This window comes from Thamnophis sirtalis, unplaced genomic scaffold (assembly GCF_051295495.1).
Source record: "Thamnophis sirtalis isolate CommonGarterSnake01/CBP01778 unplaced genomic scaffold, rThaSir2_p1.2 scaffold_2, whole genome shotgun sequence".
Taxonomy (NCBI): Eukaryota; Metazoa; Chordata; class Lepidosauria; order Squamata; family Natricidae; genus Thamnophis; species Thamnophis sirtalis.
The window spans coordinates 103720953-103748452 of NW_028261382.1; the positions used below are offsets into that span (position 1 = coordinate 103720953).

General features: G+C 43.3%; 1 protein-coding gene across 1 annotated transcript in view; it reads left to right on the top strand.

The window, feature by feature from the left end:
- Positions 1-7015: 7015 nt before the first annotated feature.
- The window catches only part of TSNARE1 (t-SNARE domain containing 1), a gene marked incomplete at its 5' end in the record, with an annotated part of 108449 nt that continues 87964 nt past the window's right edge, over positions 7016-27500 (top strand). Inside the window, 1 exon segment of the mRNA XM_087706633.1 lies at positions 7016-7183. Within this exon segment, the coding sequence (XP_087562759.1) occupies positions 7016-7183 (168 nt within the window).

Consider the following 27500-nt stretch of genomic DNA (forward strand, 5'->3'; position numbering starts at 1 on the left):
CTAAGTGTGTGTGTGTGGGGGGTGGACTAGAAGATCTCCAAGGTCCCTTCCAACTCTGTTAGGCTGTTATAAATGGTGTAGGGTCTCCTCCTTGAGCAGGGGGTTGGACTAGAAGACCTCCAAGGTCCCTTCCAACTCTGTTAGCCTGTTATAAATGGTGTAGGGTCTCCTCCTTGAGCAGGGGGTTGGACTAGAAGACCTCCAAGGTCCCTTCCCACCCTGTTAGTCTGTTATAAATGGTAGAGGGTCTCCTCCTTGAGCAAGGGGTTGGAGTAGAAGACCTCCAATGTCCCTTCCAGCTCAATTCTGAATCAATCACCTGCAAGATAACAACAAGGACCTCTCATTTCATCCCTGAGCTACCAATGATTCTCCTGTATGGGTAGCGAGACCTCGCCAAGGAAACCACCAAGTTCAGCGGGATCCTCCGAGGATCACACATCTAGATCTGTGTTTGTCAAGACAGACAGACAGACAGACAGACAGACAGACAGACAGACAGAGCATCTTTGTAGGTCTGCATTGCTCTTAAAAGAATCACATTGCATTTGAAGAAAGACTCAAAAGGGAAACGTGTCAAATCAAAGACGAAGCAAAAGATAATACCTGAATTAAGCAACAAAGACCATCAACACCCCCAAGAACTAAATTGATGTCGCCTTGAGAAGGGGATTCGCCAGGGAGCTGATTGCAGTGTATAAATATACCTCCAAGGTGACAATAGATGTGAAGAATGAATAATTTATTTACAGGGCACGATGACACGATATCTGTCAATACATCCAAGGGGAGAGGGAAGGAACACTTGGAGTAGATGTGGGCCAGCATTTAACTTTGAGAGTCATTGGTAGAAGACGTTGCTGTCCCACGGGGCATTGTCAGGGCGCACAATTTCTGCCAAAGTTTTATTTGTTGGTTGGTTGGTTGGTTTGTTAAACATGTACAAGATAACAAGTATAGGTCTTGTTCTGAACGAGGCTTCCCGAGAACATGAAGCAAACTCCTGGTCCCAACAAAAAAACCCTTTTATTAATTGACTGTGAATTCTGCTCATTCACATCCAGCAAAGTCTTTCAAGGGAGGATTTACAGTCACAGACCTTATCTGGCTTGGAGAATTGATAGGCTGCAAAACTTGGCAAGGAGCCTCAGGGAGTCACGAACTAATTAAGCGAACGCATTGTCTCCTGCAAACTCCACTCCCCTTTTGCTCCTCTTTTCTTTCCTCTGGGAGGGGCCATTCACCATCTGGCTTTACTCCCAAGTCGACCCCTGTCCTTTAGCTATTCCCTTCTACAGCTTCCCCTCCCTTCTAGCACTGATAATGTTACCTAGTTGGGTAAGGAAAGGTCTGCAAGGAAACAAGAGAGCATCAGGGACTCCCCGGGAAAATCGTACATTTGCAAATAGACTAAAACAGCTTCCCCTACAGCACAGCCTTGAGGAAAATGTTCCAGCATTTATTTTTCCATAGTGAAAATTCTGGATCAGAAGATAATGAATAAAATCCTTGTGCAAAATGCTTCTGAGAAACAGTAACATGTGTCTGCCAGTAATTAGTTAAGGGGGGGGAGGGGATGTTACCAAATCATTAGAGGAAACGCTTTGAAAAGCTTGCATCAGGAAAAAGCACTTAAGAGAGAATGACTTCCTTGCAAAGCAATTTCAGGAAATCCATCTTATAAACTTTGGGTGACGGTTAGCGCAGTGTCAAAAAGTTCCTAACAGAACAGTTGTAGAATTGTCTCCTTCTTTTAGCCACTTCTTCTGCAACTGATAGGCAAGAAAAATGAAATGCACAGGTACAGCATAGGTGGTACCTTGCTCAATAGTAATAACTGTGAGAGGGATCTTGGAGTCCTAGTGGACAACCATTTAAATAGGAGCCAGCCATGTGCAGCAGCTGCCAAAATAGCCAACACAGTTCTAGGCTGCATAAACAGAGGGATAGAATCAAGATCATGTGAAGTGTTGATACCACTTTATAATGCCTTGGTAAAGCCACACTTGGAATTCTGCATCCAGTTTTGGTCGCCACGATGTAGAAAAGATGTGGAGACTCTAGAAAGAGTGCAGAGAAGAGCAACAAAGAGGATTAGGAGACTGGAGGCTAAAACATACGAAGAACGGTTGCAGGAACTGGGTATGTCTAGAAAAGAAGGACTAGGGGAGACATGATAGCAGTGTTCCAATATCTCAGGGGTTGCCACAAAGAAGAGGAAGTCAAGCTATTTTCCAAGGCACTAGAGGGTAGAACAAGGAGCAATGGGTGGAAAACTAATCAAGGAGAGAAGCAACTTAGAACTGAGGAGGAATTTCCTGACAGTGAGAAGAATTAATCAGTGGAACAGAAGTTGCCTCCAGAAGTTGTGAATGCCCCAACACTGGAAGTCTTTAAGAAGATGTTGGATAGCCATTTGTCTGAAACGGTATAGGGTTTCCTGCCTAGGCAGGGGGTTGGACTAGAAGACCTCCAAGGCCTCTACAGCTCTGCTATTGTATTATTGCATTATTATTGTATTATTGATATACCAATATGTGTATTTTGCGATGTCGGTTCAGTTCGTTGGATAATACAATGCTGTTGGCAATATTTGAATAAAGAACAATAGGGGATGATAATAAGGAATGTTGAGCATGTGATACAATATTTTCAAGTTTTTTCAGAAAGTACAGGAAGTCCTCGACTTACACACCAGTCCGTTTAGTGTCCATTTGAAACTACAGGGCCATAGATGCTGGGAGAAATATCCATCTGGTTCAGTTCCAAGCGGGGAGAAAGACCTGGAAACATGGAGGCTGATTGGAAAGATGGTTTAATGATGAGTAGAGCCACATGGGTTTTGAGATCCTGGACATGGAGTGGAGGATTGAGGGTTATTCATACCCTCTCTTGGGCCTTGCCCTTGAGTTCTCTGTTCCTGTGACAAGGGCTGTGTATTCTATTGGGCTGTTGTCAGGTTCCTATGGGGTCATGGAGGGGTTACGTAGGGGTCATGGCTGGCTCTATAGGCAAAAGAGGAAATGGAGATCCTAGGTGCTTGTCTGAGCTTCCAGATTTGGTGGAGGTTTGGACTGCTCTGAGTTGATGCAACGACAGAAATAACTTGAGGAGATTGGGCAATGTAAAGAGTTCCGTGTCTTCTGCTCAATGGCATTGGGCTAATCCTATGGTGTTCTGAAGGATCATGTCCTCTTCTTCTTAATCCCATCTGTCCTGTCTGTGTCTGTCTGTCTCTCCATCGGTCTGTCTTTCATATCTATCTGTATCTATATTCTCTCTCTCTCCCCCTCCCAATATTTCTCTCTGTACCACTCTACCTATTTATCTCTCTATCATCATCATATCTATCTATCTATCTATCTATCTATCTATCTATCTATCTATCTATCTATCTATCTATCTATCTATCTATCTATCTCTAACTATCTTTCTATCTGTCTATTAATCCATCTCATGTCTATCTATCTTTCTATCTATCTATCTATCTGTCTGTCTGTCTGTCTATCTATCTATCTATCTATCTATCATATATCTATCTTCTATCTATCTATCTATCTATCTATCTATCTATCTATCTATCTATCTATCTCTATCATCTATCATCTATCTATTACCTGTTTTTCTATATCTATCTATCTTTCTTCCTTCCTTCCTACCTACCTATCTATTATCTATCTATCTATCTATCTATCTATCTATCTATCTATCTATCTATCTATCTATCTATCTATCTATCTACCTACCTACCTACCTACCTACCAACCTACCAACCTATTATCTATCTATCTATCTATCTATCTATCTATCTATCTATCTATCTATCTATCATCTATCTATCAATCTATCTATCATCCTCTATCTATCATCATCTATGTCATCTATATCTATCTGTCTGTCTGTCTGTCTGTCTGTCTGTCTGTCTGTCTGTCTGTCTGTCTGTCTACCATCTATCTAAAGTGGGGACAAATCGGCTTTGTCAGTTAGTGAAAATCTGAACATTAGTAAATTCAAAAAGAGGCTGGAACATTTTCTGCATTTTTTTTTTTAAAAAAGTATGATAATGCCGGGAGGGCTAGAATATTTTCCCTGCCAGCATTTGGACAACATGATTAACTGGTTCAATTAAGTCTGATTCATTTAAAATATGTTTAGTGTTTGCCTGTGTTTATGCAGCTGAGTATCATCTATTATCTATTGTATCTCTATCTATCCTATCTATGTCTGCCTGCCTGTTTTATCTGTCTACCTACCTACCTATCATATCTACAGTATATGTATCGTATCTATATCGTATCGTATCGTATCGTATCGTATCTATCTATCTATCTATCTATCTATCTATCTATCTATCTATCTCTATCTATAATCTATCTATCTATCCATCCTTCCATCCATCCATCCACCCACACACCCAACCACCCACCCACCCAACCACCCACCCAACCACCCATCCATGCACCTGTCTATATCTAATCTACCTATCTTTCATCATCATGCATCTGTCTATCTATAGCCACTCAGTTGTTTTAAATTTGACAAGCAGAGCAAACAAATTTGACCATTATCATCATCATCATCATCCTGCGATAATATCTTTTAACAGCATCAAATATCCACATCCCAAATTCTTGGGAAAGACTTGATAGGTGGATTAAAATGCCAAATCCAGTCTGAATATCTGGATGACTGTGTGACCAAGCATAATAATATTTATCTACCATCTATCTGTCATCTGTCAATCATATATCATTTACCTTAGATACATATTATCTATCTAATCTATCATCTGCCTCTCTACTCAGAATTTAAATTCTTGGTGAAGAAAGATGTTAATGCAATGACTAATATTTAATTATTATGGTAACAGAGAATTTGGAGCCTTGTACTATCCTACGCAGTGGTTCAGTAGCTAAGATGCTGAGCTTGTCAATCAGAAAGTTTGGCGGTTTGAATCCCTAGCGCTGCACAATAGAGTGAGCTCCCATTACTTATCCCAGCTTCTGCCACCTAGCAGTTCGAAAGAAAAATAGGAACCACCTTTGGTGGGAAGGGAACAGCCTTCCGTGCACCTTCGGCATTTAGTCATGCCGGCCACATGACCAAGGGGATGTCTTCGGACAGCGTTGGCTCTTTGGCTTTGAAACGGAGATGAGCACCGCCCCCTAGAGTTGGGAACAACTCGCACATATGTGTGCGGGGAACCTTTACCTTTACTATCCTAATAGCATACATTTAGATTGGTTATAAGAGCTATCAAAACCAGACAACATTTGTGCCAGTGGTGTGTGTGTGTATGTGCGGATCGATCGATCGATCGATAGATAGATAGATACATAGATAGATAGATCTAGATCTAGATAGATGATTGATATATAGATAGATAGATGATAGATAGATAGATAGATAGATAGATAGATAGATAGATAGATAGATAGATAGATAGATAGATAGATAGATGATAGATATAGATAGATAGATAGATAGATAGATAGATAGATAAATAGATATAGATGATAGATGATAGATGATAGATGATAGATGATAGATTAGATAGATAGATAGATAGATAGATAGATAGATGATAGATGATAGATAGATAGATAGATAGATAGATAGATAGATAGATAGATAGATAGATGATAGATAGATAGATATAGATATAGATAGATGATAGATGATAGATGATAGATAGATAGATATAGATAGATGATAGATGATAGATGATAGATGATAGATAGATAGATGATAGATAGATAGATAGATAAATAGATATAGATAGATGATAGATGATAGATAGATAGATAGATAGATAGATAGATGATAGATGATAGATAGATAGATAGATAGATGATAGATAGATGATAGATAGATGATAGATAGATGATAGATGATAGATAGATAGATAGATAGATAGATAGATAGATAGATAGATAGATAGATAGATATAGATAGATATAGATAGATGATAGATGATAGATGATAGATGATAGATGATAGATGATAGATGATAGATGATAGATGATAGATGATAGATAGATAGATAGATAGATAGAGATAGAGATAGATAGATGATAGATAGATAGATAGATAGATAGATAGAGATAGATAGATAGATAGATAGATAGATAGATAGATAGATAGATAGATAGATAGATAGATAGATAGATAGAGATATAGATAGATATAGATAGATGATAGATAGATAGATAGATAGATAGATAGATAGATAGATAGATAGATAGATAGATAGATAGATAGATGATAGATAGATAGAGATAGATGATAGATGATAGATGATAGATAGATGGATAGATGGATAGATGGATAGATGGATAGATGGATAGATGGACAGATGGACAGATGGACAGATGGACAGATGGACAGATGATAGATGATAGATAGATAGATAGATAGATAGATGATAGATGATAGATAGATAGATAGATAGATATAGATAGATGATAGATGATAGATAGATAGATAGACAGATAGACAGACAGATAGAGATATATAGATATATAGATATATAGATATATAGATATATAGATGGGCAAATTATGTAACTTATAATTCTTAAATTACTAATGTCTTATGTCCAATTGATTGCTTTGCTACTTTTTAAACTGTGTCTAAATACGGATCCAACCGTTTTTATCTCTGAGGTGTAAACAATATAGGCAATTGACAGAGCTGTATTAGCATGCGAGTTTTAATTTCACAAAGGAGTAATTCAATTTTCCACCCTTTGAATTTGTACACTGCCTGGAACTCTTGGTTGTGTTTCAAGTATTTATCAGGTTTATTTCCTATAAACTCCCCTTTCTCCCCATTTGACAAATGCATGCACCCTCACATTTAATAATCTGGGGTGTACATCATAACTAATATTCCAGTTTCAGCAAAATTGAGGGAATTTATGGATTCCTAAATAACAGAAACTCTTCTTGAAGGCTCTGTCCTAGCTTTGGAATCCTACAGTTCTAATCCTACACTTTTGGTTCTTTCTCCTCAGCAAAGCCCCAAGACACCTTTCTCTGACCTGGCAGATGATGAGAAGATCTTTGGCGGTGGAGACGGCTCACAGCTAGAGCAGAGCCAGGAAAATGCCCTCCTCTCCGAGATCACGGAAGAGGACCTAGAAGTCATCCGTCAACGGGAAGAAGCTCTTCAGCAGATTGAGGTCAGTAACGATCGTAGGAAAGCTGGAAGGCTCCAAGCATATGCCAAGAGCGCCGTGGTGGCGCAGTGGCTAGAGTGGAGTACTGCAGGCTACTTCTGCTGACTGCCGGGTGCCTGCAATTTGGCGGTTCGGATCTCACCAGGCTGAAGGCTGACTCAGCCTCCCATTCTTCCGAGGTGGATAAAATGAGGACCCATATTGTTGGGGGCAAATAGGCTGACTCTGTAAATCGCTTAGAGAGGACTGTAAAAAGCACTAAGAGCCGAGGTGGCGCAGTGGTTAAATGCAGCACTGCAGGCTACTTCAGCTGACTGCAGTTCTGCAGTTCGGCTGTTCAAATCTCACCGGCTCAGGGTTGACTCAGCCTTCCATCCTTCCGAGGTGGGTAAAATGAGGACCCGGATTGTTGTTGGGGGCAATATGCTGACTCTGTAAACCGCTTAAAGAGGGCTGAAAGCCCTATGAAGCGGTATATAAGTCTAACTGCTATTGCTATTGCTATTGCTATGAAGCGGTATATAAGTCTAAGGGCTATTGCTACATTCAAATTCAAATTCAGAATAGAGCCAGAAGGGATGTTGGAGGTCTTCTAGCCGAACTCCCTGCTCAAACAGGAGACACTATACCATTTCAGACAGATGGCTGACCAGTCTCTTCTTAAAAACCTCCAGTGTTGGAGCATTCACAACTTCTTCTTTTTTTGAAAAAAAGTTTTTTTAATTTCTTATATATACATTCACAAATATACAATCTCATAAGTATTATTAATAATGTGTCTTATCTCTTAACACTTGTAACAAATTTTCTCCCCTTAGAATTAACTATGTAATTGAGATTGCTTTTCTACCATCTCATACACCCATCTTATTTTACAACCACCTTACTTCTTCCTTCCTTCCTTCTTTCCCACCCTTCTTATCTCATTCTGTACTTTCTTCTTTCCTCCTCTCCTTTCCCTTCTTTACTTCCCCTTCCTCTCCCCCCTGCCTCCCCTCTTCTTCCCTTTCCTACCTTCCCTCCTACTCTTACTTCCATTTCTTCCTCTCCTTTTTCCTTTCTTCTTTCCCTCTACTTTCTCCTTCCTATCTTTCCCTCTACTCCCCTCTCCATTCCCACTTTCTGTTGTTGTAGCACCCACAATTTCTTCTTTTTTTTAATTTTTATTTTAAACACATAAACACATCAACAAAAACAAGCACATGACTTAAAACAAGGTAGGAACAAGAAGTTTCATCATATATCATACAGCAGTTCCGTATCGGTTTCTTTGCAGTTAGCGTTTTCTCTCCTATACATTTCTGTCTTGCATTCATGGTCCCCTTAATCGTTATCCATTTTTATGTACTATTCTATATTTATGTATACTTAGCTATTTGTAACAAAATATTGTTTACCTATATTATGCTTTATATTCTTACTATCGTTTATTCTCTTACATACAATTATAGATATACATTCACATGGTTATTCTTTTTCTTTGCCATTCTTATACTTTTATTATTCCATTTAAAAGGTTATAATATACCATCATTTATTCTCTTACATACAATTATAGATATACATTCGCACCCACAACTTCTAAAGGCAAACCGTTCCACTGATTCTGTCAAGAAATTTATCCTTATCTCTAGGTTAAATATCTCCTTGATCAATTTCCATCCATTGCTTCTCACCCTGCCTTCTGGTCCTTTGGAGAATAATTTGACCCCACTCTAATTTGTGGCATCCCTTCAAATGCTAGAATACTGCTATGATGCCCCCCCCCCCCGTTCTTCTTTTCTCTGGACCAGCTACCCCCAAATCCTGCAACCGTTCTTCATATGTTTTAATCATTCATTCATCCATCCATTCAACCATCTATCCATCCATTCATTTCCCCCAAGTCTTTATGCCTGGGTCATCAGAACCAACATTCTTCTAAAGCCAATCCGGAGCTTCCAATGTATTGACTCCAATTTTCTAAACCAGGATGTGGAGTTCCATCCAATCCTAATTCTCCATGACTTCTGGGACATGCCATGAATTATCATAGGAAACTATCAGCCTCACCTTTGCTGCAGGAAGTGCAGACAAGGAGAATAAGGATGCTTAAGACAGGACTAGAACTCACTGTCCCCCGATGATTGGCCGGAAGTCACGTAGTCATTTTTCAAGCACAAGATAGGACTAGAACTCACCATCTCCTGGTGATTGCCTCGGTGTTGTGTCTTCTTGGTCACTGGCCTCTCCACCAGTCAAATCATTGGAGGAGGAGGCGTGGGAGTCAGGATCAGCATCAAGGCAAGCAGTGAGCTCTGAGGGGGAAGAGGGAATGGAGCTGTCAGATAGAAAGAGAGAGAGAGAGAGAGAGAGAGAGGGAGAGGGAGAGGGAGAGAGGGGGGGCAGAGCCTGGGCCGTCCATCATCCCTCAGATGGAGAGTCTGTCAGGGTTCCAAATAGCATCCAAAAGTAAATCAAAGTCCAAGGCAAAATATTCCTCAAAGTTCCAATTAATTAAGAGAGCCATGTTTGCACATCTGGGGAAACCCGAATCTGAAAGTTTCCCGGTTTTCCCCACCCAGTTGAAAGTTCAAGATCTTGCCTCCCCCCCCCCCATGAGTCCATCCCATGGTCCAATCTCCCACTGCCATGCTGGCAGCTTCCACCCATCTAGTTCTGGTCAGGTGCAGAGGTGCAGAGACAAAAGATGACCTTGGCTTTCTAGAAAGAATGTTGTTATGGCTACATAGCATCTAACGCCGTACAATCCCCAACTCCCATTTTCCCACCATAGAAAATGAATAGGGTGAAAAGATGGCTACAGGCTTGACAGAGTCGACAGCCCCCAGGTCTGGAGGTGGCTGATGCGGAAGAGGAGGACCATCTGGGTCCAGTGCCTGACTCGCCGATGTGCAGAAGGCAGAGGAGAGGAGAGCAGTGGAAATCTATGGGCTGGTCCTGGGGAAGGAAGAGCCACTGCTGTAGAGAAGCCCAACCCTAGCTCTGGAGATAAAAGGCGGGGGGGGGGGGGAGATGATTAGGTGTGGCAAACAAATATCCATCTCCCCTGCTGGATAGACTTGTTAGCCCGCGAGAGAGAGAATCTTTTTGCCAGGGCAGTTGGCACCGCTAATTAAAGGAACCTTGGTTGGTTGTGTTTGGAGATCTGGGTCCGAAAACTCAAGTCAGCCAGCTTTCATGCCTAGGCCATTTTATCATTAACCACCAACTCCTGCCAAGCTCACCATTAAATAGCAAATTAGCTAGAAAATCCATCTTGGTAGCCTCTGGATCTAGGCAGCTTCCTTTTCTTTGGAGCTCTTAATCTCTCCATCTTTTAAAAACCAGGCGCATCTGTGGCCCCCGTTTCTCCCAACCCTGCAGACACGGGGAGAAAAAAAATCTCCCTTCCGCGGCAGATGTTAAACGAAGAGCGATAAAAGAACTCGCAAATGGAACCGCCAGGCTTGGATTAGGAAATGCAGCCCAGGGTCTCCCTAATTGGATTAAGCTAATTGCTTCAAGGGTGGATCTGGGAATATTCCGAACGCAGCAGGGATTGTGATGTTATCTACCCTACTAGACGGAGAATGTAAGATGTTTGAACGGCTGTCTGTGACTTTGGGGTTTCCAAGCCGTGGGAGAGGGAGGGGGGGAAGGGAAGGAGGGACGGATCCCGAAGCTGAGATGAGAACGAGGCATGATTGAATGTAAACAGCAGCCTTAATTCAGCTGACGGGGGTGAGATGGGGCAACAGGTCTCTAATGAAGCTCGTTTTATGGTGATGCTTATCTTCCATGCTTGGATGTTCACGGAGGGTGTAGAAATAGGTTGCAAGAGATTTCCTGGTCTCCTGATGGACAGATGGACAGGTGTCGTTTTTAGATCACCACCGAAAGTGCTGGGAAAAACTCACCATCCTACAATAAGCCATTTCAATCAAGGGGGTCTTTTCCTAAGGGCCCCCAAGTTACCAAAAGAAGATACTGATGGGGCCTGAAGTCTTTTTCTCTTTTTATCCAGGGAGGGAGGGAGGGAGGGAAGGAAGAAAGGAAGGAAGGAAAGAAAGAAGGAAGTGCCAAGAAAAGAACGGAAGAGTCTTTTTTGGGTACCACCAAGGATGGAATCAGGGAGCCTTCCTTCCTTCCTTCCTCCCTCCCTCTCTTTCTCTCTCTCTGTGCATGTGTGTCTCTGTCTCTTTCTTCCTCCTTTAGACTATCTATCTATCTATCTATCTATCTATCTATCTATCTATCTATCTATCTATCATCTATCTAGATAGATTCCTGTTGATAAAACATAATGTCTGTCTGTCTATCTATCTATCTATCTATCTATCTATCTATCTATCTATCTATCTATCTATCTATCTATCATCTATCTATCTATCTATCTATCTATCTATCTATCATCTATCTATCTATCTATCTATCATCTATCTAGATAGATAGATCTACCTTTTACATCTATCTATTATTTACATCTGTCTGTCTGTCTGTCTGTCTGTCTGTCTATCTATCTATCTATCTATCTATCTATCTATCTATCTATCTATCATCTATCATCTATCTAGATAGATTCCTGTTGATAAAACATAATGTCTGTCTGTCTGTCTGTCTGTCTGTCTATCTATCTATCTATCTATCTATCTATCTATCTATCTATCTATCTATCTATCTATCATCTATCTGTGTCTCTGTCTCTTTCTTCCTCCTTTAGACTATCTATCTATCTATCTATCTATCTATCTATCTATCTATCTATCTATCTATCTATCTATCTATCTATCTATCTACCTACCTACCTACCTACCTTTTACATCTATCTATTATTTACATCTGTCTGTCTGTCTGTCTGTCTGTATGTCTGTCTATCTATCTATCTATCTATCTATCTATCTATCTATCTATCTATCTATCTATCTATCTATCTATCTATCTATCTAGATTCCTGTTGATAACACATAATGTCTGTCTGTCTGTCTGTCTATATTCTATGTTTTATCAACAGGAATCTATCTATCGGATCAATCAATAAATCGATACATTGATTTTATGTTTTATCAACAAGAATACAATGCAAAACAAAGAAAACAGAAAAAAAAAGTCCAACAATAACAACACAAATGGGTACCAAAAAAAAAAAAAATTGACCCAAACATCAAATAACTATCACTCCACAGAGGAAAATAAAATAAAAATAAAAATAATCCACCCTTGCTGGATGCTGGAAAGATAATCAGATAAAGGTGATAAATTCCCCTCCCCTTACATAGCAGGTCTAGAGATAATTATAAGCTTTCTTATCCTTACTTAACATGAAAAATGTATAAACAGATATTTCTTGTGTTGTTCAGGAACACGTATTTGCAATGATGAAATCAACCCAGCATCTAATCATAATATAAACTACCGTCTTGCAAACAGCCGCATCAACCCTCTGCCATCCAAATATTTATCTCTTGAATTCCAAACCTTGAAAAACAGTGAATCATATTTGTAATCTAGGTATGAGTCATGGAGGCGCAGTGGTTAGAGGGCAGTACTGCAGGCTCCTTCTGCTGACTGCCGACTGCCTGAAATTTGGCAGTTCGAATCTCACCAGGCTCAAGGTTGACTCAGTTTCCCATCCTTCCCAGATGGGTAAAATGAGGATTGTTGGGGGCAAAAGGCTGACTGTGTAAACCGTTTAGAGAGGGCTGGAAAGCACTCTGAAGCGATATATAAATCTAAGCGCTATTGCTAGTCAGTACTTCCTTCCTTCCTTCCTTCCTTCCTTCTTTCTTTCTTTCTATCTTTCTTTCTTTCTATCTTTCTTTCTATTATCTCACTCTTTATCTCTCTATAATAGATCTATCTCTCCGTCCATTCTTCCATCCATCCATCCATCCATCCATCCACCCACCCACCCACCCACCCACCCACCTACCTACCTACCTACCTACCTCTATCTATCTATTATCTCACTCTCTCACTCACTATAATAGATCTCTCTGTCTGTCTTTCTGTCCATCCGTCCATCCATATCTATCTATCTATCTATCTATCTATCTATCTATCTCTATCTATCTATCTATCTATCTATCTATCTATCTATCTATCTATCAGCTACCTATCAGCTATCTATCTATCTGTATCCTCCCTCCCTCCCCCATCCATCCATCCATCCATCCACCCACCCACCCACCCACCCACCCACCCACCTACCTACCTATCTACCTCTATCTATCTATTATCTCACTCTCTCACTCACTATAATAGATCTCTCTGTCTGTCTTTCTGTCCATCCGTCCATCCATATCTATCTATCTATCTATCTATCTATCTATCTATCTATCTATCTATCTATCTATCTATCTATCTATCAGCTACCTATCAGCTATCTATCTATCTGTATCCTCCCTCCCTCCCCCATCCATCCATCCATCCATCTATCTGTCTATCTATCTATCTATTTCTCTTTCTATCTATCTATTATCTCACTCTTTATCTCTCTATAATAGATCTATCTTTTTGTCCATCCATCCATGTCTGCCTGTCTGTCTGTCTGTCTATCTACTTACCTACCTACCTACCAGTATCCTTCCCCCTCCTTCCCTCTCTCTCTCTCTCTCTCTCTCTCTCTCTCTCTCTCTCTCTTTCTCACACACACACACACACACACCTATCTATCTATATCCCTATGTATCAGTATCCTGTCTGTCTGTCTGTCTGTCTGTCTGTCTATCCTCTATCTAAAGTGGGGACAAATCGACTTTGTCAATTATTGAATATCTGAACATTAGTAAATTCACAAACAGTCTAAAATTTATATTTTGGAGACGTGGCGAAACAATAAGAACATTTTCTGATTGGTTCAAACTCTGAGAAGCCCCATTTGATTCTGTGCTCCGTTACGCTTTGCAAAACTAATTGGCAGTGAGGTCCTTGGCAACGTTTCAAGGGAGAGAAAGGTGGGCGCTTCTCAACATTCCCCTGAAAGACTTTGGCAACTCAAGCAGACATCTGTCAGACTCTTCACAGACTCTTTGTGAATGGGCTGGGAACGACCCTAATTCACAGCCGTTTAAATAAAAGAGAGTTTTGGGGGACTAAGCGTGTTTGTTTGTTGTTTGTTTATTTCATTTGTATGCCGCCCTTTTCCCCAAAGGGGACCCAGGGCGGCTCACAACTCAAACAAGGGAAGCGGGATACAGACAATTTGACAACAACACAAAACAATACATAGTTAAAAGCACAACAATCATACCATTCGAGATAGGGGCAACGGCTCTTTAGCCCCAGGCCTGTCGGAACAGCCAGGCTTTAAGGGCTTTGCGGAAGGCCTGGAGGGTGGTGAGGGTTTGAATCTCCACGGGGAGTTCGTTCCAGAGGGTCGGAGCGGCCACAGAGAAGGCTCTCCTCCGGGTAGCCGCCAGTCGACATTGGCCGGCGGATGGAATTCGGAGGAGGCCTAGTCTGTGGGATCTGATCGGTCTGGTGGAGGTGATTGGCAGCAGGCGGTCTCTCAAGGACCCAGGTCCAATACCATGAAGGGCTTTATAAGTGACGACTAGTGCCTTGAAGCGTATCCGGAGACCAATAGGCAGCCAGTGCAGCTCGCGGAGGATAGGTGTTACGTGGGTGAACCGAGGTACACCCACAATCGCTCGCGCGGCTGCATTCTGGACAAGCTGAAGTCGCCAAATACTCTTCAAGGGCTGCCCCATGTGATGTATGCTTTCTCCGGAAGCCTAGCTCAGAACAGTCCCTTACTCCTTGAACGTAAGGGAGAGGTTGCAATTGTTTCTGTTTGCAATCCACGAAACCACCTTTTCAAGGCAAAATAACATTTTCACAGCATAACATTCTGGGCATAATTTTTTTTTCCACCCGAACCGTAACTAGTTCAATGAAGCAGAACTTGCTCTGGGGCAGCCGCTTTTCACCCTGTTGCGTTCCTGCTTTCAAAGCCAACGCCTGGGGCAGGAAAAAAAACGGAGTAAAATGATCTAAGTGGCTTAACCTTCTGCTCAATAATCCCTCGGTTTCCCCCACCCGCACCAACCTCTGGATTTTAGGCTATTTATGCAGAGAGGTTCCGCCAAGTTCTCAAGGGAAAAAGGGGAGAATATTCCAAGCACGTAAATTCTTTTATGGTATACCTGAGGGTTTAGAAGATAACCAAGGGAGAAGCTACCCTTCCCTTGCAAGAAGAGAATTTTAGGAATTAGCGGGAACGTGCTGCGGGTTTCTCGTGAACCTGTCACTTCGTGTGAGTCTGCCACACTTGTGTTTACTATTACAAATAACTAGCCGAACACCCAGCGATGCCCGACTATTTATTTATAGGGGGGAAATATCCAGACCGGATGTAATTTCTAACGTTGGATTTTCCCCCTTACCAGAGGGAGCCCCCTTGTGGACTACTGTGAAGCCGTTACCATGGCAACTCCACTGTGCTGTACAGTAGAAGCCAGTTTATGGCACAAAAGGCTGTATCATAACAGAACACTCCCCCCCCCCCCACACACACAAGGAGTGTTAGGAGTGCCTAACACCATGTTAGGAAAGCGGCTCTCCAGTCCCTTCTTAAAAACCTCCAGTGATGGTGTGGCCACAACTTCTGGAGGCAAGATGTCCCTTCCAACTTTATAATTCTACGGTTCCATAATATTGCTCCGTCTTCTGATATTTAGAGTCTGAAGATACTCGAGAAATGGATTCAGAATCCGTCTCTGGACTAGAAAGCTCGATCTTGACTTGTATATCTCCGGCTTCACCCACTGTAAAACTTCAAACAACAACAACAACAACAACCCACAAGAGGTCCTTCTCTGTCAACCTCAGCTTGCAAGGAAACAGATCTGTGCCCTTGATCGACCCTTCCGATAATAATCCACATCGCAAAACATCTCACAAATTTTTTTCCCCCTCTTGGCTAACCGTAAGAGTTGGAACGGGCGGCCTGCCTAGCTTCCAATATTTCTCCATGACCCCAAATATCTTCCTCACTTGTTGATGAGCTGTGAACATTTCTAAGGCACAACAACAGTCTGTTGGGGGTAAAAGCAGCAGATCTTGAAGGATCCTTGGATGGCTTTGTTGGTAGCTCAAACACTTCGTGCGCGACAGATTGTTCTTTGAGAAAGAGAAAATAGAATCTCCCAGGGAATTTGCCAATATTTACCCAGGATTATGTTTTCATTCATTTGCCTGTCCTTTTTTGGGGGGGAGAACGGCTCACTAGAAGAAGAGGAAGAAGAAGAAGAAGAAGAAGGAGGAGGAGGAGGAGGAGGAGGAGGAGGAGGAGGAGGAGGAGGAGGAGGAGGAGGAGGAGAAAAATAGTAGTAGTAGTAGTAGTAGTAGTAGTAGTAGTAGTAGTAGTAGTAGTAGTGGTGGTGGTGGTGGTGGTGGTGGTGGTGGTGGAGAAGGAGAAGGAGGAGAGGAAGAAGAAGAGGAGGAGGAGAAGGAGGAGGAGATGGAGGAGGAGGAGGAGAAGAAGAAGAAGAAGAAGAAGAAGAAGAAGAAGAAGAAGAAGAAGAAGAAGAAGAAGAAGAAGAAGAAGAAGAAGAAGAAGAAGAATAATTGTGGTGTTCTTGGTGGTCTCTGAGCTTGGCTGCTTTCTTGAAGACATTTCGTGACCCAACTAGGGAACATCATCAGTGTTAGAAGGGAGTGGGGCTTGTGGAGAGGAGGAGGAGGAGGAGGAGAAGAAGAAGAAGAAGAAGAAGAAGAAGAAGAAGAAGAAGAAGAAGAAGAAGAAGAAGAAGAAGAAGAAGAAGAAGAAGAAATTGTTACGTTGTCAGTATCTGACCTTAACCAAGGAAACCATATTTCCCTGGCATTTTAGAACAGGGTTCTCCCAATTTGGCAACTTTACAGATTAAGATTAACAAATTTGGAAGGGACCTTGTAGGTCATCTTGTCCAACCCCCCATCCAAGCAGGAGACCCTACACCATTTCTGACAGATGGGGAGTCCAGCCTCTTCTTGAAAGCCTCCAGTGATGAAGCTCCCACAACTTCTGAAGGCAACTTCGGTTCCATAGGTTGATTGTCCTCACTGTTAGGAAATTCCTCCTTATTTCCAAGTTGAATCTCTCCTTGGTCAGTTTCCATCCATTGCTCCTTGTCTGGCCTTCGGGTGCTTTGGAAAATAGTTTGACCCCCTTCCTCTCTATGGCAGCCCCTCAAATATTGGAAGGCTGCTATCATGTCTCCCCTGGTCCTTCCACTCATGAATTGTCCTCACTGTTAGGAATTTTCTCCTTAATTCCATGTTGCTTCTTTCCTGGATTAATTTCCATCCCTTGTTTCTTGTCTCGCAGTTTGGGCTGCTGGAGGTGGTGCGGCTGAGATGATGCAATGAAAGGGGCTTTGGGCAATTCCTATTGGGACTAAGGGCTAATCCTACCTTGGTTGGATCTTGGGTGTGGGTATTTGCTTATGAATAGAGCTGGCTCTCTCTTAAGTGCTGCCACCTGCTGTGGGCTATTGAGGAAGGTGGGGGTCTGCTTTGCAAAAGGATGTTTCTCCATTTCTCATCCAGGGAAATATATATATATTTCGGCCTTTTTCATATTCAAAAGAGCCGAGGTGGCGCAGTGGTTAGGGTGCAGTACTGCAGGCCACTTCAGCTGACTGCTATCTGCAGTTCCGCGGTTCAAATCTCACCGGCTCAAGGTTGACTCAGCCTTCCATCCTTCCAAGGTGGGCGAAATGAGGACCCAGACTGTGGGGGGTGATATGCTGACTCTGTAAAAACCGCTTAGAGAGGGCTGAAAGCCCTATGAAGAGGTATATAAGTCTAACTGCTATTGCTATTGCTATATGCTGACTCTGTAAACCGCTTAGAGAGGGCTGAAAGTCCTATGAAGCGGTATATAAGTCTAACTGCTATTGCTATTCCTCAAAATAGCTCATTCTTCTAGGAGAGGGATGGGTGCTAACTTGACTGATCCAGTCAAGTCCATCCGTTCTTAGTTCTTTTATTCCCTTTGATTTTTAAGCTTTGGAAATAGCATCTCATTTGGAGGTGGGCCTTGTAGGTATTACCTCCCACAGACCCATTAGATCTCACAGGGTTGGCCTCCTCCGGGTGCCATCTACCTGCCAATGCCACCTGGCTATTACCCGGGGGAGGGCCTTCTCTGTGGTAGCTCCGGCCCTCTGGAATGAACTCCCCGCAGGGATTCGGACCCTCACCTCTCTCCAGGCCTTCCGAAAAGCCGTCAAAACCTGGCTTTGCCGGCAGGCCTGGGGGTGATGAGTTCCCTCCCCTCTCGACATGTATGGTTGTGGGACTGTTGTTTACTTTTATTATTTGTATTTCGTTTTTATGTTCCCCTTTTCCCCCTTTTGAATTGTTCGCTGCCCTGAGTCCTCCCGGAGAAGGGCGGCATACAAATAATAAAATTCTATTCTATTCTATTCTATTCTATTCTAGTCAGAGAGGGCAAGATGCATTAAAATCTTGCAGGAATCGCCTCTCACCAGACTTACGTTGGTGGCAAATTCCAATGGCAGATTTTCTTTTCCTCTTCCAAGTTATATCTATTTTCGGCTGTCTCTGCCGCGGCTTAATAAGAAGGACGAGACTAGAATAGTGAAGCGGAGACAACCGGGTGTGATATTACCAGCAACGGAATGTGAGGTTGCAACGCACAATACCTTGCCTGCTATGAATAGCTCCTGGGAGTCAGATCAAGAGAGATTGTATTTAATTTGTCCTGAATTATTTCAGGCTCGGGAACCACGTGTTAGTAATAAAGACAACAAATGTTCTTTATTTAAAGCCCACGGAGAGGATGGAGTTCCTTAAAACAGCGGTCCCCAACTACCAACTGGTGGTCTGCGAGAAAGTTTTGGTGGTCCACAGAAAAATTACTTGCATTTTTTATATTGCACTAAATCAGGGGTCCTCAAATTACGGCCCCTGGGGCGGATACGTGGAGTGAACGCTTGTGTTGCTGCAGAGAGTCTCCCCCTTCGTGGTCTTTTTGTGCGGGTTGGAGGGGGGGGGAAGAAATTCCGACTTGGGGTCTGCTTCAGCCTCCTGGTGGGGGGCTTTGGGCGAAGGCTGGAGGGAAGATTCGCTGGTGGTGAAGAGCCAGAGGGCCTCGTTCCAGTGGGGCTGCATCATGGCCTGGAACTGGCTGACCATCTCAGCCCGCTGAGCCTCCAGGCACTGGTACCTGGCCTTGCAGGTACCCCGCAGGTCTTCCCTCTGCTTGGAAAGCCCATGCTTGTAGTCCTCAGTGAGGTGCTTCTGCTGAGCCGCCTCCTCGGTCAGATCCAATTCGAACTGAGCAGTTTTGCCAACTCTTTCTCCTGGTGGCTGCTTAGCTCCAGCAACGGCTTCCTCTTGGGGCCCTAAGGAGCCCTGGTGGGCAGGGAAGGAGTGGCGGGGTGGGGTGGGGCAAGGAGAGGCTGGCGAGGCGTCTCTCGTGAGTGACATCGAGTTGACCCTACCCACCCAGTCACATGACCACCTAGCCACACCCACCCAGCCGGTCATTAGGCAGATCATATTAGTGGTCCGCGGGATTTAAAATTATGAATTTACCCTATTTTTCAGAATATAAGACGCACCTTTTTCCCTCAAAAAAAGAGACTGAAAATCTGGGTGCAGATAACAGTCAGCTGAAGTGGCTGCAGTACAGCACTCTAACCACTGCGCCACCTCGGCTCTTCAATGTCCAGTTGCCTCTTCAAAAAAAAGCACCTTTGGGGACAACCTGGATGACGGAGAATCTCCATAAATAGTGGAACAGCTTGCCTTTAGAAATGATGAGTGCTTCATCACTGGAGGTTTTAAAGAAGAAATTGGACGGCCATCTGTCTGAAATGGTGCAGGCAAGGTGTCAGACTAGAAGACCTCCAAGGTCCCATCCAATTCTGTTATTCTGGTAATTGATCAGTGGAACAGCTTGCCTTCAGAAATGGTGGGTGCTCCATGACCGGAGGTTTTTAAGAAGAGAGACTGGACTGCTGCTTGTCTGGAATAACATAAGAGTTTCCCACTTGAGCAAGGGGGTTGGACTAGAAGACCTCCAAGGTCCCATCCAATTCTGTTATTCTGGTAATTGCCTTCAGATGTTGTGGGTGCTCCTTGACTGGAGGTTTTTTAAGAAGAGAGACTGGACTTCTGCTTGTCTGGAATAACATAAGAGTTATGTTGAGCAAGGGGGTTGGACTAGAAGACCTCCAAGGTCCCTTCCAGTTCTCCTCTGTGTTTATGGGTTTCATTTCGCTGCTCTTTGCATATTTTGGTGAGTAAATTAGTGATACCAGCTCAATAAAGGAAAAAAGAAGAAAACACTGGGTTGTTATATTTAAGTTTGTCCATTGATTTTAGTGGGAAATCTGCAGAGAAATCCAATTTATGTTGACCCAGGAAAAAAGCCCACCGGGACTTAATTACTAGCAATGATGAAACAAATTTAACGGTCTTGCCCCAAAATAGAGTTCATGATGGCTTGGAGTAAAATATTGACGGAATAAAAAGGCAATAACTAAACTTGAGCACTCAAAGCTAAAATTCTAAGCTTGCAGGATATTGCTGGCATTTTTTTAAAAAAACACTGACTGCCCATTAATTTTGTTCTCCAGTTTCACTGACTCTTAATGTGCTTTGGAAGGTTTAATGGTTTGGGAGCTAAAGAAGAGAAGGCGAGCCACTCCCAGGGCCCCCTTTGAGGCATAAAGCCGAGAGCATTTTATTGTATTTTTATCACATCCTCTTATTAGGATGATTTTCCCTGTTTTCCTATAGAGCTGTGATGGAGAACCTGTGGCACGAGTGACACAGGTGGCTTGAAAAACCCTTACTGTGGGCACTGATGCGCAGCTGATTTTCAGATCTCTGCCGGGCATGTGGAAAACACACGTGCATATGTGGGGGTCGCGCATGCATGCACAAGGGGGTGGGAGGAGCATGGAGGTGTGGCATCCCCCCTCCCGCGCTCAGTTTTTGGAGCCAGGAGGCTTCAGGGAGGGCCTCTGGAGCCCCGGGGAAGGATGTTTTTGCCTTCCCGGAGGCTCGGGAAAAGCCTCCGGAACTTAGGTGGGCAAAAAACAGGCCTTTGGGAAGTTCCAGAAGTTAAAAACTAGGTCTGATTCTGGCCTCCGAAGGGCCTTCTTGCTTAGTTTCCATCCATTGCTTCTTGCCCTGCCTTCAGATGCTTTGGAGAATAAGTTGACTCCCTCCTCTCGGGACAGCGCCTCAAATATTCGGAGAATGCTATCATGTTCCTTCTCTTCATTACATAAGAGATACTTAGTTCCGTTATTCGTTCATAGTACAGTTTACCTTCCAGTCTCCTAATTATCTTTGTTGCTCTTCTCTGCAGTCTTTCTAGATTGGTTCTCTCATTGATTAGTTTCCATTCATACTTGTACTCGGCTATAGAGCCGAGGTGGCGCAGTGGTTAGGGTGCAGTACTGCAGGCCATTTCAGCTGACTGTTATCTGCAGTTCAGCGGTTCTAATCTCACTGGCTCAAGGTTGACTCAGCCTTCCATCCTTCCGAGGTGGGTGAAATGAGGACCCAGACTGTGGGGGGTGATATGCTGACTCTGTAAACCGCTTAGAGAGGGCTGAAAGCCCTATGAAGCGGTATATAAGTCTAACTGCTATTGCTATTGTCCTTCCCTCTGGAGAATAGGTTGACCCCCTTTTCTTTGTGGCAGCCCCTCAAATACTGGGCATTGCTATCCTGTCTCCCCTAGTCCTTCTTTTCATTAAACTAGACACACCCAATCCTGCAACCGTTCTTCGTATGTTTTAGCCTCCAGTCCCCTAATCCTCTTTCCTGCTCTTCTCTGCACTCTTTCTAAGAGTCTCCACATCTTTTCTACATCGTGGCGACCAAAACTGAATACAATATTCCAAGTGTGGCCTTACCAAGGCCTTATAAAGTGGTATTAACCCTTCACGTGATCTTGATTTTATCCTTCTGTTTATGCAGCCTAGAACTGTGTTGGCTTTTTTGGCAGCTGCTGCACATGGCTCCCTCTTCTTTGTGGCAACCCCTGAGATATCAGAAGACTGCTATCATGTCTCCCCTGGTCCTTCTTTGCATTAAACTAGACACACCCAATTCCTGCAACTGTTCTTCATATGTTTTAGTCTCCAGTCCCCTGATCATCTTTGTTGCTCTTCTCTGTACCTTTTCCAAAGTCTCAACATGTTTTTTTTATAATATGGTGACCACAACTGGATGCCGTATTCCAGGTGTGACCTTCCTAAGGATTTATAAAGTGGTACTTTATAAAGGGGTACAGGTTGGTACCCTCCCAAGAAAAGCGTGTCTAGTCAAGGTGATGGTTTTCCCACTTGCAATGGATGGCTGTGAAGATTGGACCATAAGGAAGGCTGAGTGCCAAAGAATGGAGGCCTTTGAACTCTGGTGCTGAAGGAGAAGACTCCTGCATTGAGTCCCTTGGACTGCAAGGCCATCCAACCGGTCAGTCCTAGAGGAGATCAACCCTGACTGCTCTTTAGAAGGCCAGATCCTGAAGAGGAAACTCAAAGACTTTGGCCACCTAATGAGAAGGAAGAAGGACTCCCTGGAGAAGAGCCTCATGCTGGGAACGATGGAGGGCAAAAGAAGAAGAAGGGGACGACAGAGAAGGAGGTGGCTGGATGGAGTCACCAAAGCAGCCGGCGTGAGCTTAAATGGACTCCAGAGGATGGGAGAGGACAGGAAGGCCTGGAGGAACGTTGTCCATGGGGTCATGATGGGTCGGACACGACTTCACAACTAACAACAACAACTAATACTTCACGTGATCTTGATTCTCTCTCTCTCTTAATGCAGCCTTTTCTCCGCAAAGGAAAACTTTTTGTAGATGATTTCCTGGCTGCAAAGCTAAAATGTTTATTATGCACGCTAAATATTTTAATCGATCTACATTTCCATGTAGGTGAAGACGTGATTTTCATTTTAGCTAATAAGTCAGTGGTGGTTTTTTTTGGCAGCGTTTCAATAAATCATGCAGTGTTGTAGAAATGTAAAGAGAGTTTCAGCAACATTTATCAGCTGTTTCTGGCACCCTGTGAGTCTTCGTCAACCTTGAAAGATTAGGGGTGTTTATTGTGGTAGTTGGGTTTTGGGCCTTGGCTGCTGGTTGTGTTTATTTGGGGGATTTATTTATTTGTTTACGTGTTGTTATTATTTGGGAAGTGTTTTCAGCAGCCCAGAGTCAGGTGTTTAAAATCAGTGGTCAGATCAAAGGAAATAATAAATTCGGAAGTTGAGGAAGATAGAGAGGTTTATGACAGCAACCAGAACAGGAGATGAAAGAGAGATAAATAAGTAATTTATCTCTCTATTTATTTTGAAATTTTTGCTTTTCCTTTCACACTCTCTCCACAGACATGTTGAAAATGTGAACACCTTGATAGGATTTCCTTTTATTTTTTGTCTTCCTTTCTTTTCTTTTTTCTTTGTTCCTTCCTTCCTTCCTTCCTTCCTTCCTTCCTTCCTTCCTTCCTTCCTTCCTTCCATTTTCTTTATTTCTCTTTGTGTCTTCCTCCTTCCTTCCTTCTTGTTCCTTCCTTCCTTCCCGTCCATCCATCTATCCATCCATCCTTCCTTCCTTCCTTCCATTTTCTTTATTTCTCTTTGTGTCTTCCTCCTTCCTTCCTTCTTGTTCCTTCCTTCTTTCTCTTTTTCTTTCCTTCCTTCCCCCATCCCTCCCTCCTTCCTTCTTTCTTTTTCCTTCCTTCCATTTTCTTTCTTTCTTTGTTTCTTCCTCCTGTCTTCTTTGTTGCTTCCTTCCTTCTATTTTTCTTTTTCTTTCCTTCCTTCGTTCCACCCTTTGTTCCATCCTTCCATCCCTCCTCCCTCCCTCCCTTCCTTTTCTTTTTTCTTTTTCTCTTCTTCCTTTCTTCTTTGTTCCTTCCTTCCCTTTTTCCTTCCTTCCTTCCTTTTTCTTTCTTTCTTTGTTTCTTCCTCCTGCCTTCTTTGTTTCTTCATTCCTTCTATTTTTCTTCTTCCTTCCTTCCTTCATTCTATCCTTCCTTCCATTCATCCCTCCTCCCTCCCTTCCTTCATTTTCTTTTTTCTTTCTCCTTCCTTCTTTGTTCCTTCTTTCCTTTTTCCCTTCTTTCCTTCTTTTTTCCTTCCTCCCTTTTTCTTTCTTTTCTTTTCTTTCTTTCTTACTAGCTGCTAAGGCTTATTTGAATTCTGGTGGAGAAGGAAGGCAGGAAGGGAAAAAAAGAAAAAGAAAGTTACAGAAATGTAGGAAAATGAAATGCTTTGTTCAAGAAAAGGGGAACATCTGAGTGGCTGTGGAAGAATGTCCAGAAGTCCAAACTGCTGCCTCAGATTCCATCTTGATTTTTCTAACTCCTTTTGGGGATGCCTCTTCAGGAGGACCCAAATCACAAGATACCAAGCATGTATTCTTATCCCTTACTAGAGCTTAAGGTCACTCTTATTTTACATCCATAGAAGGCCACCTCATGAAATCCATACAGGCGTGATGTAAACTTTGTCCAAACTTTATCAAAATGATCCTGTGTGTCTGTGTGTGTCTGTGTGTGTCTGTTTGTGTGTGTATGTGTGTGTCTGACCAGTCCCTGCAGTTTTCTTGGCAAGATCTCCAGGAGAGGATTCTTAGGGTCGAGAGGAAGGACCTGGCCCAAGTCACCCATCTCCTTTCTGTGGCCGAGGCAGGATTAGAACCCTTCCCTCCCCACTACGAATTTCCGTACCATTCACCCCTGCCTCAAACCGACTCTTGCTGTAACAAATCATTTCTTTGCATTTTCCCCAGAAAGACCAGTCACCTCCCTGAGATTGCCTTCCCTCTGTAAAAAAAAGGTAAAGGTTCCCCTTGTGCTAGTCGTTCAAGACTCTAGGGGGCGGTGCTCATCTCCATTTCAAAGCCGAAGAGCCAGCGCTGTCCGAAGACATCTCTGTGGTCATGTGGCTGGCATGACTCAACGCCGAAGGAGCACGGAACGCTGTTCCCTTCCCACCAAAGGTGGTTTCTATTTTCCTACTTGCATTTTTTACGTGCTTTCGAACTGCTCGGTTTACAGAAGTTGGGACAAGTCACGGGAGCTCACTCCGTTATGCAGTGCTCGGGATTCGAACCGCCGAACTGCCGGCCTTTCTGATCGACAAGCTCAGCGTCTTGGCCACTGAACCACCGTGTCCCTCTGTACCTGGCTTTTAAGCATGTATTAAAATCTGGCTTTTAATAATTTAAGACATGGCTTATAACCACGTATTAAAATACGGCTTTTAATAATTGCCTCGCGTGTGCCTGTTTCCATAAACAGAAAACATCAGCTGACCTGTTTATGAAGCGCATAAAACATGGCTCGCTGCTTCTTCCCATCGTGAATGGGAGCGTATTTCAGCCAGCGAAAGGTCCTCATATAATGAAGCTTACAGAGACTCATCCGTCTCCTCTGGTTGCTCTTTCTACCATGGGGAGAAAAACTCATTCCTGTCACATATTTTCATGCTGCCACTGCATGTAACTTCAGAGATGCCCCAGGGCTCCATGCATTTTGTTTTATTGTGGATTTTTGCTGCATCTCCAACACCAAAGCCTCCTCTTTCTTCTCTTCTTCTCCTCTTTCCTCTTCTTTTCCTCCTCCTCTTGTCTCCTCCACCTTCTCTTTCTCTTTCTCCTCCTCCTTCTTCACCTCCGCTTCTGTCCCTCCTCTCCCTTCTTCTCCTTTTCCTTCTTCACCTACATCTCCACTTCTTCCCCCTCCTCCACTCCTCTTCCTCCCTCTTCTCTTTCTCCTCCTCCTTTCTCCTTCTTCATTTTCACTCCACTTCTGTCCCTCCTCTTTCTCTTTCTCTTCCTCCTTCTCATTTTCCCTTCACCTACATCTCCACTTCTCCCCCTCCTCCACTCCTCTCCTGCCACTTCTCTTTCTCCTCCTCCTCCTTCTTCATTTCCATCTGTCCCTCCTCCTCTTTCTCTTCTCTTTCTCTTCCTCCTTCTCATTTTCTGTTTTCACCTCCACCTCCCCCATTCCTCCTCTTTCTCTTTCTTCTCCTTCTCCTTCACGTCCATCTCATTTCTGTCCCTCCTTCTCCTTTTTTCTCCTCCTTCTTCTCCTTCTCCTTTTCCTTCTTCACCTCCATCTCCATTTCTGTCCCTCCTCCTCTCCCCCTCCTCACAAATCCCACTCCCTTCTAGCAGTGAAGATGTTACCTAGTTGGATAATGAAACATCTGCAAAGAAATCACTAAGCTCAGAGAGCACCAAGGACCTCAGTTCTCCTCTTCCTCCTCCTCTTCCTCCTCCTCCTCTCCACTCTCTTCTAGCACTGATGATGTTACATAGTTGGGTAATAAAACATCTGTAAGAAAACACCAAGGTCAGAGAGCACCAAGGACCCCACAGTCGTCGTCCTCCTCCTCCTCCTCCTCCTCCTCCTCCTCCTCCTCCTCCTCCTCCTCTCCACTCTCTTCTAACACTCATGATGTTACCTAGTTGGGTAATGAAGCATCTGTAAGAAAACCAACAAGCTCAGAGAGCACCAGGGACCCCAGAGTCCTTCTTCTTCTTCTCATCCTCTCCACAAACCCCATTCTCTTCTAGCACTGAGGATGTAACCTAGAAGGGAGGGAGGGAGGGAGGGAAGGAGGAAGGAAGGAAGGAAGGAAGGAAGGAAGGAAGGATCGATCGATCACAGGTGATGTTCCTTAGATGTTACCTACTTTGATAATGAAACATCTGCAAGAAAACCACCAAGCTCAGAGAGCACCAAGGACCCCTCCTTCCTGCTTTCAGAGTTGAACCGAAAGGGACATGAATCACTAGTCTAAGAACTATCTTGCCCTATTTTGATGTAGTTTCCCATTACTCCACTGTCTAGTAGCTTTATTCCCTAATCCGAAATATCCCCTATCCCCAATTCGGTATATATTGAATCCTGGGGATAATTGGAAGATTAGGTCCTCTCTTTCGTCTTTAGCAATGCGGTTGCTATCACATTTTCGGTGAAGCAATAATTGAATGATAATTTATTATTCATGACAGTTTTAAGTGGCAATAATTACTCTGGTTTCCCAGAAGTCCCATAAAACAAAAATGAATTTCTCTGAAATATTTCCCCCCACAGTTATATTACCTCCGTGGCCTTGCTCTGAACAAAGAACTGGTGCGGAATTATTAAAATGTGGAAGATTTGCTTTCGGTTCCTTGTCTGGATCATTTAAGTTTTCCACGTGTTCGAAGAAAGAGAATGGACCTTGGGTTACAAATATCATGCCCTGCAATCCTATGTGTTGTGGCCCAGCAGTAGCCGTTGGAGCTGCCACCAGACTCTGACAGCGAAGGGCCCCATGAGTCGGCTCTGGAGGATATAGAGGACCCTGG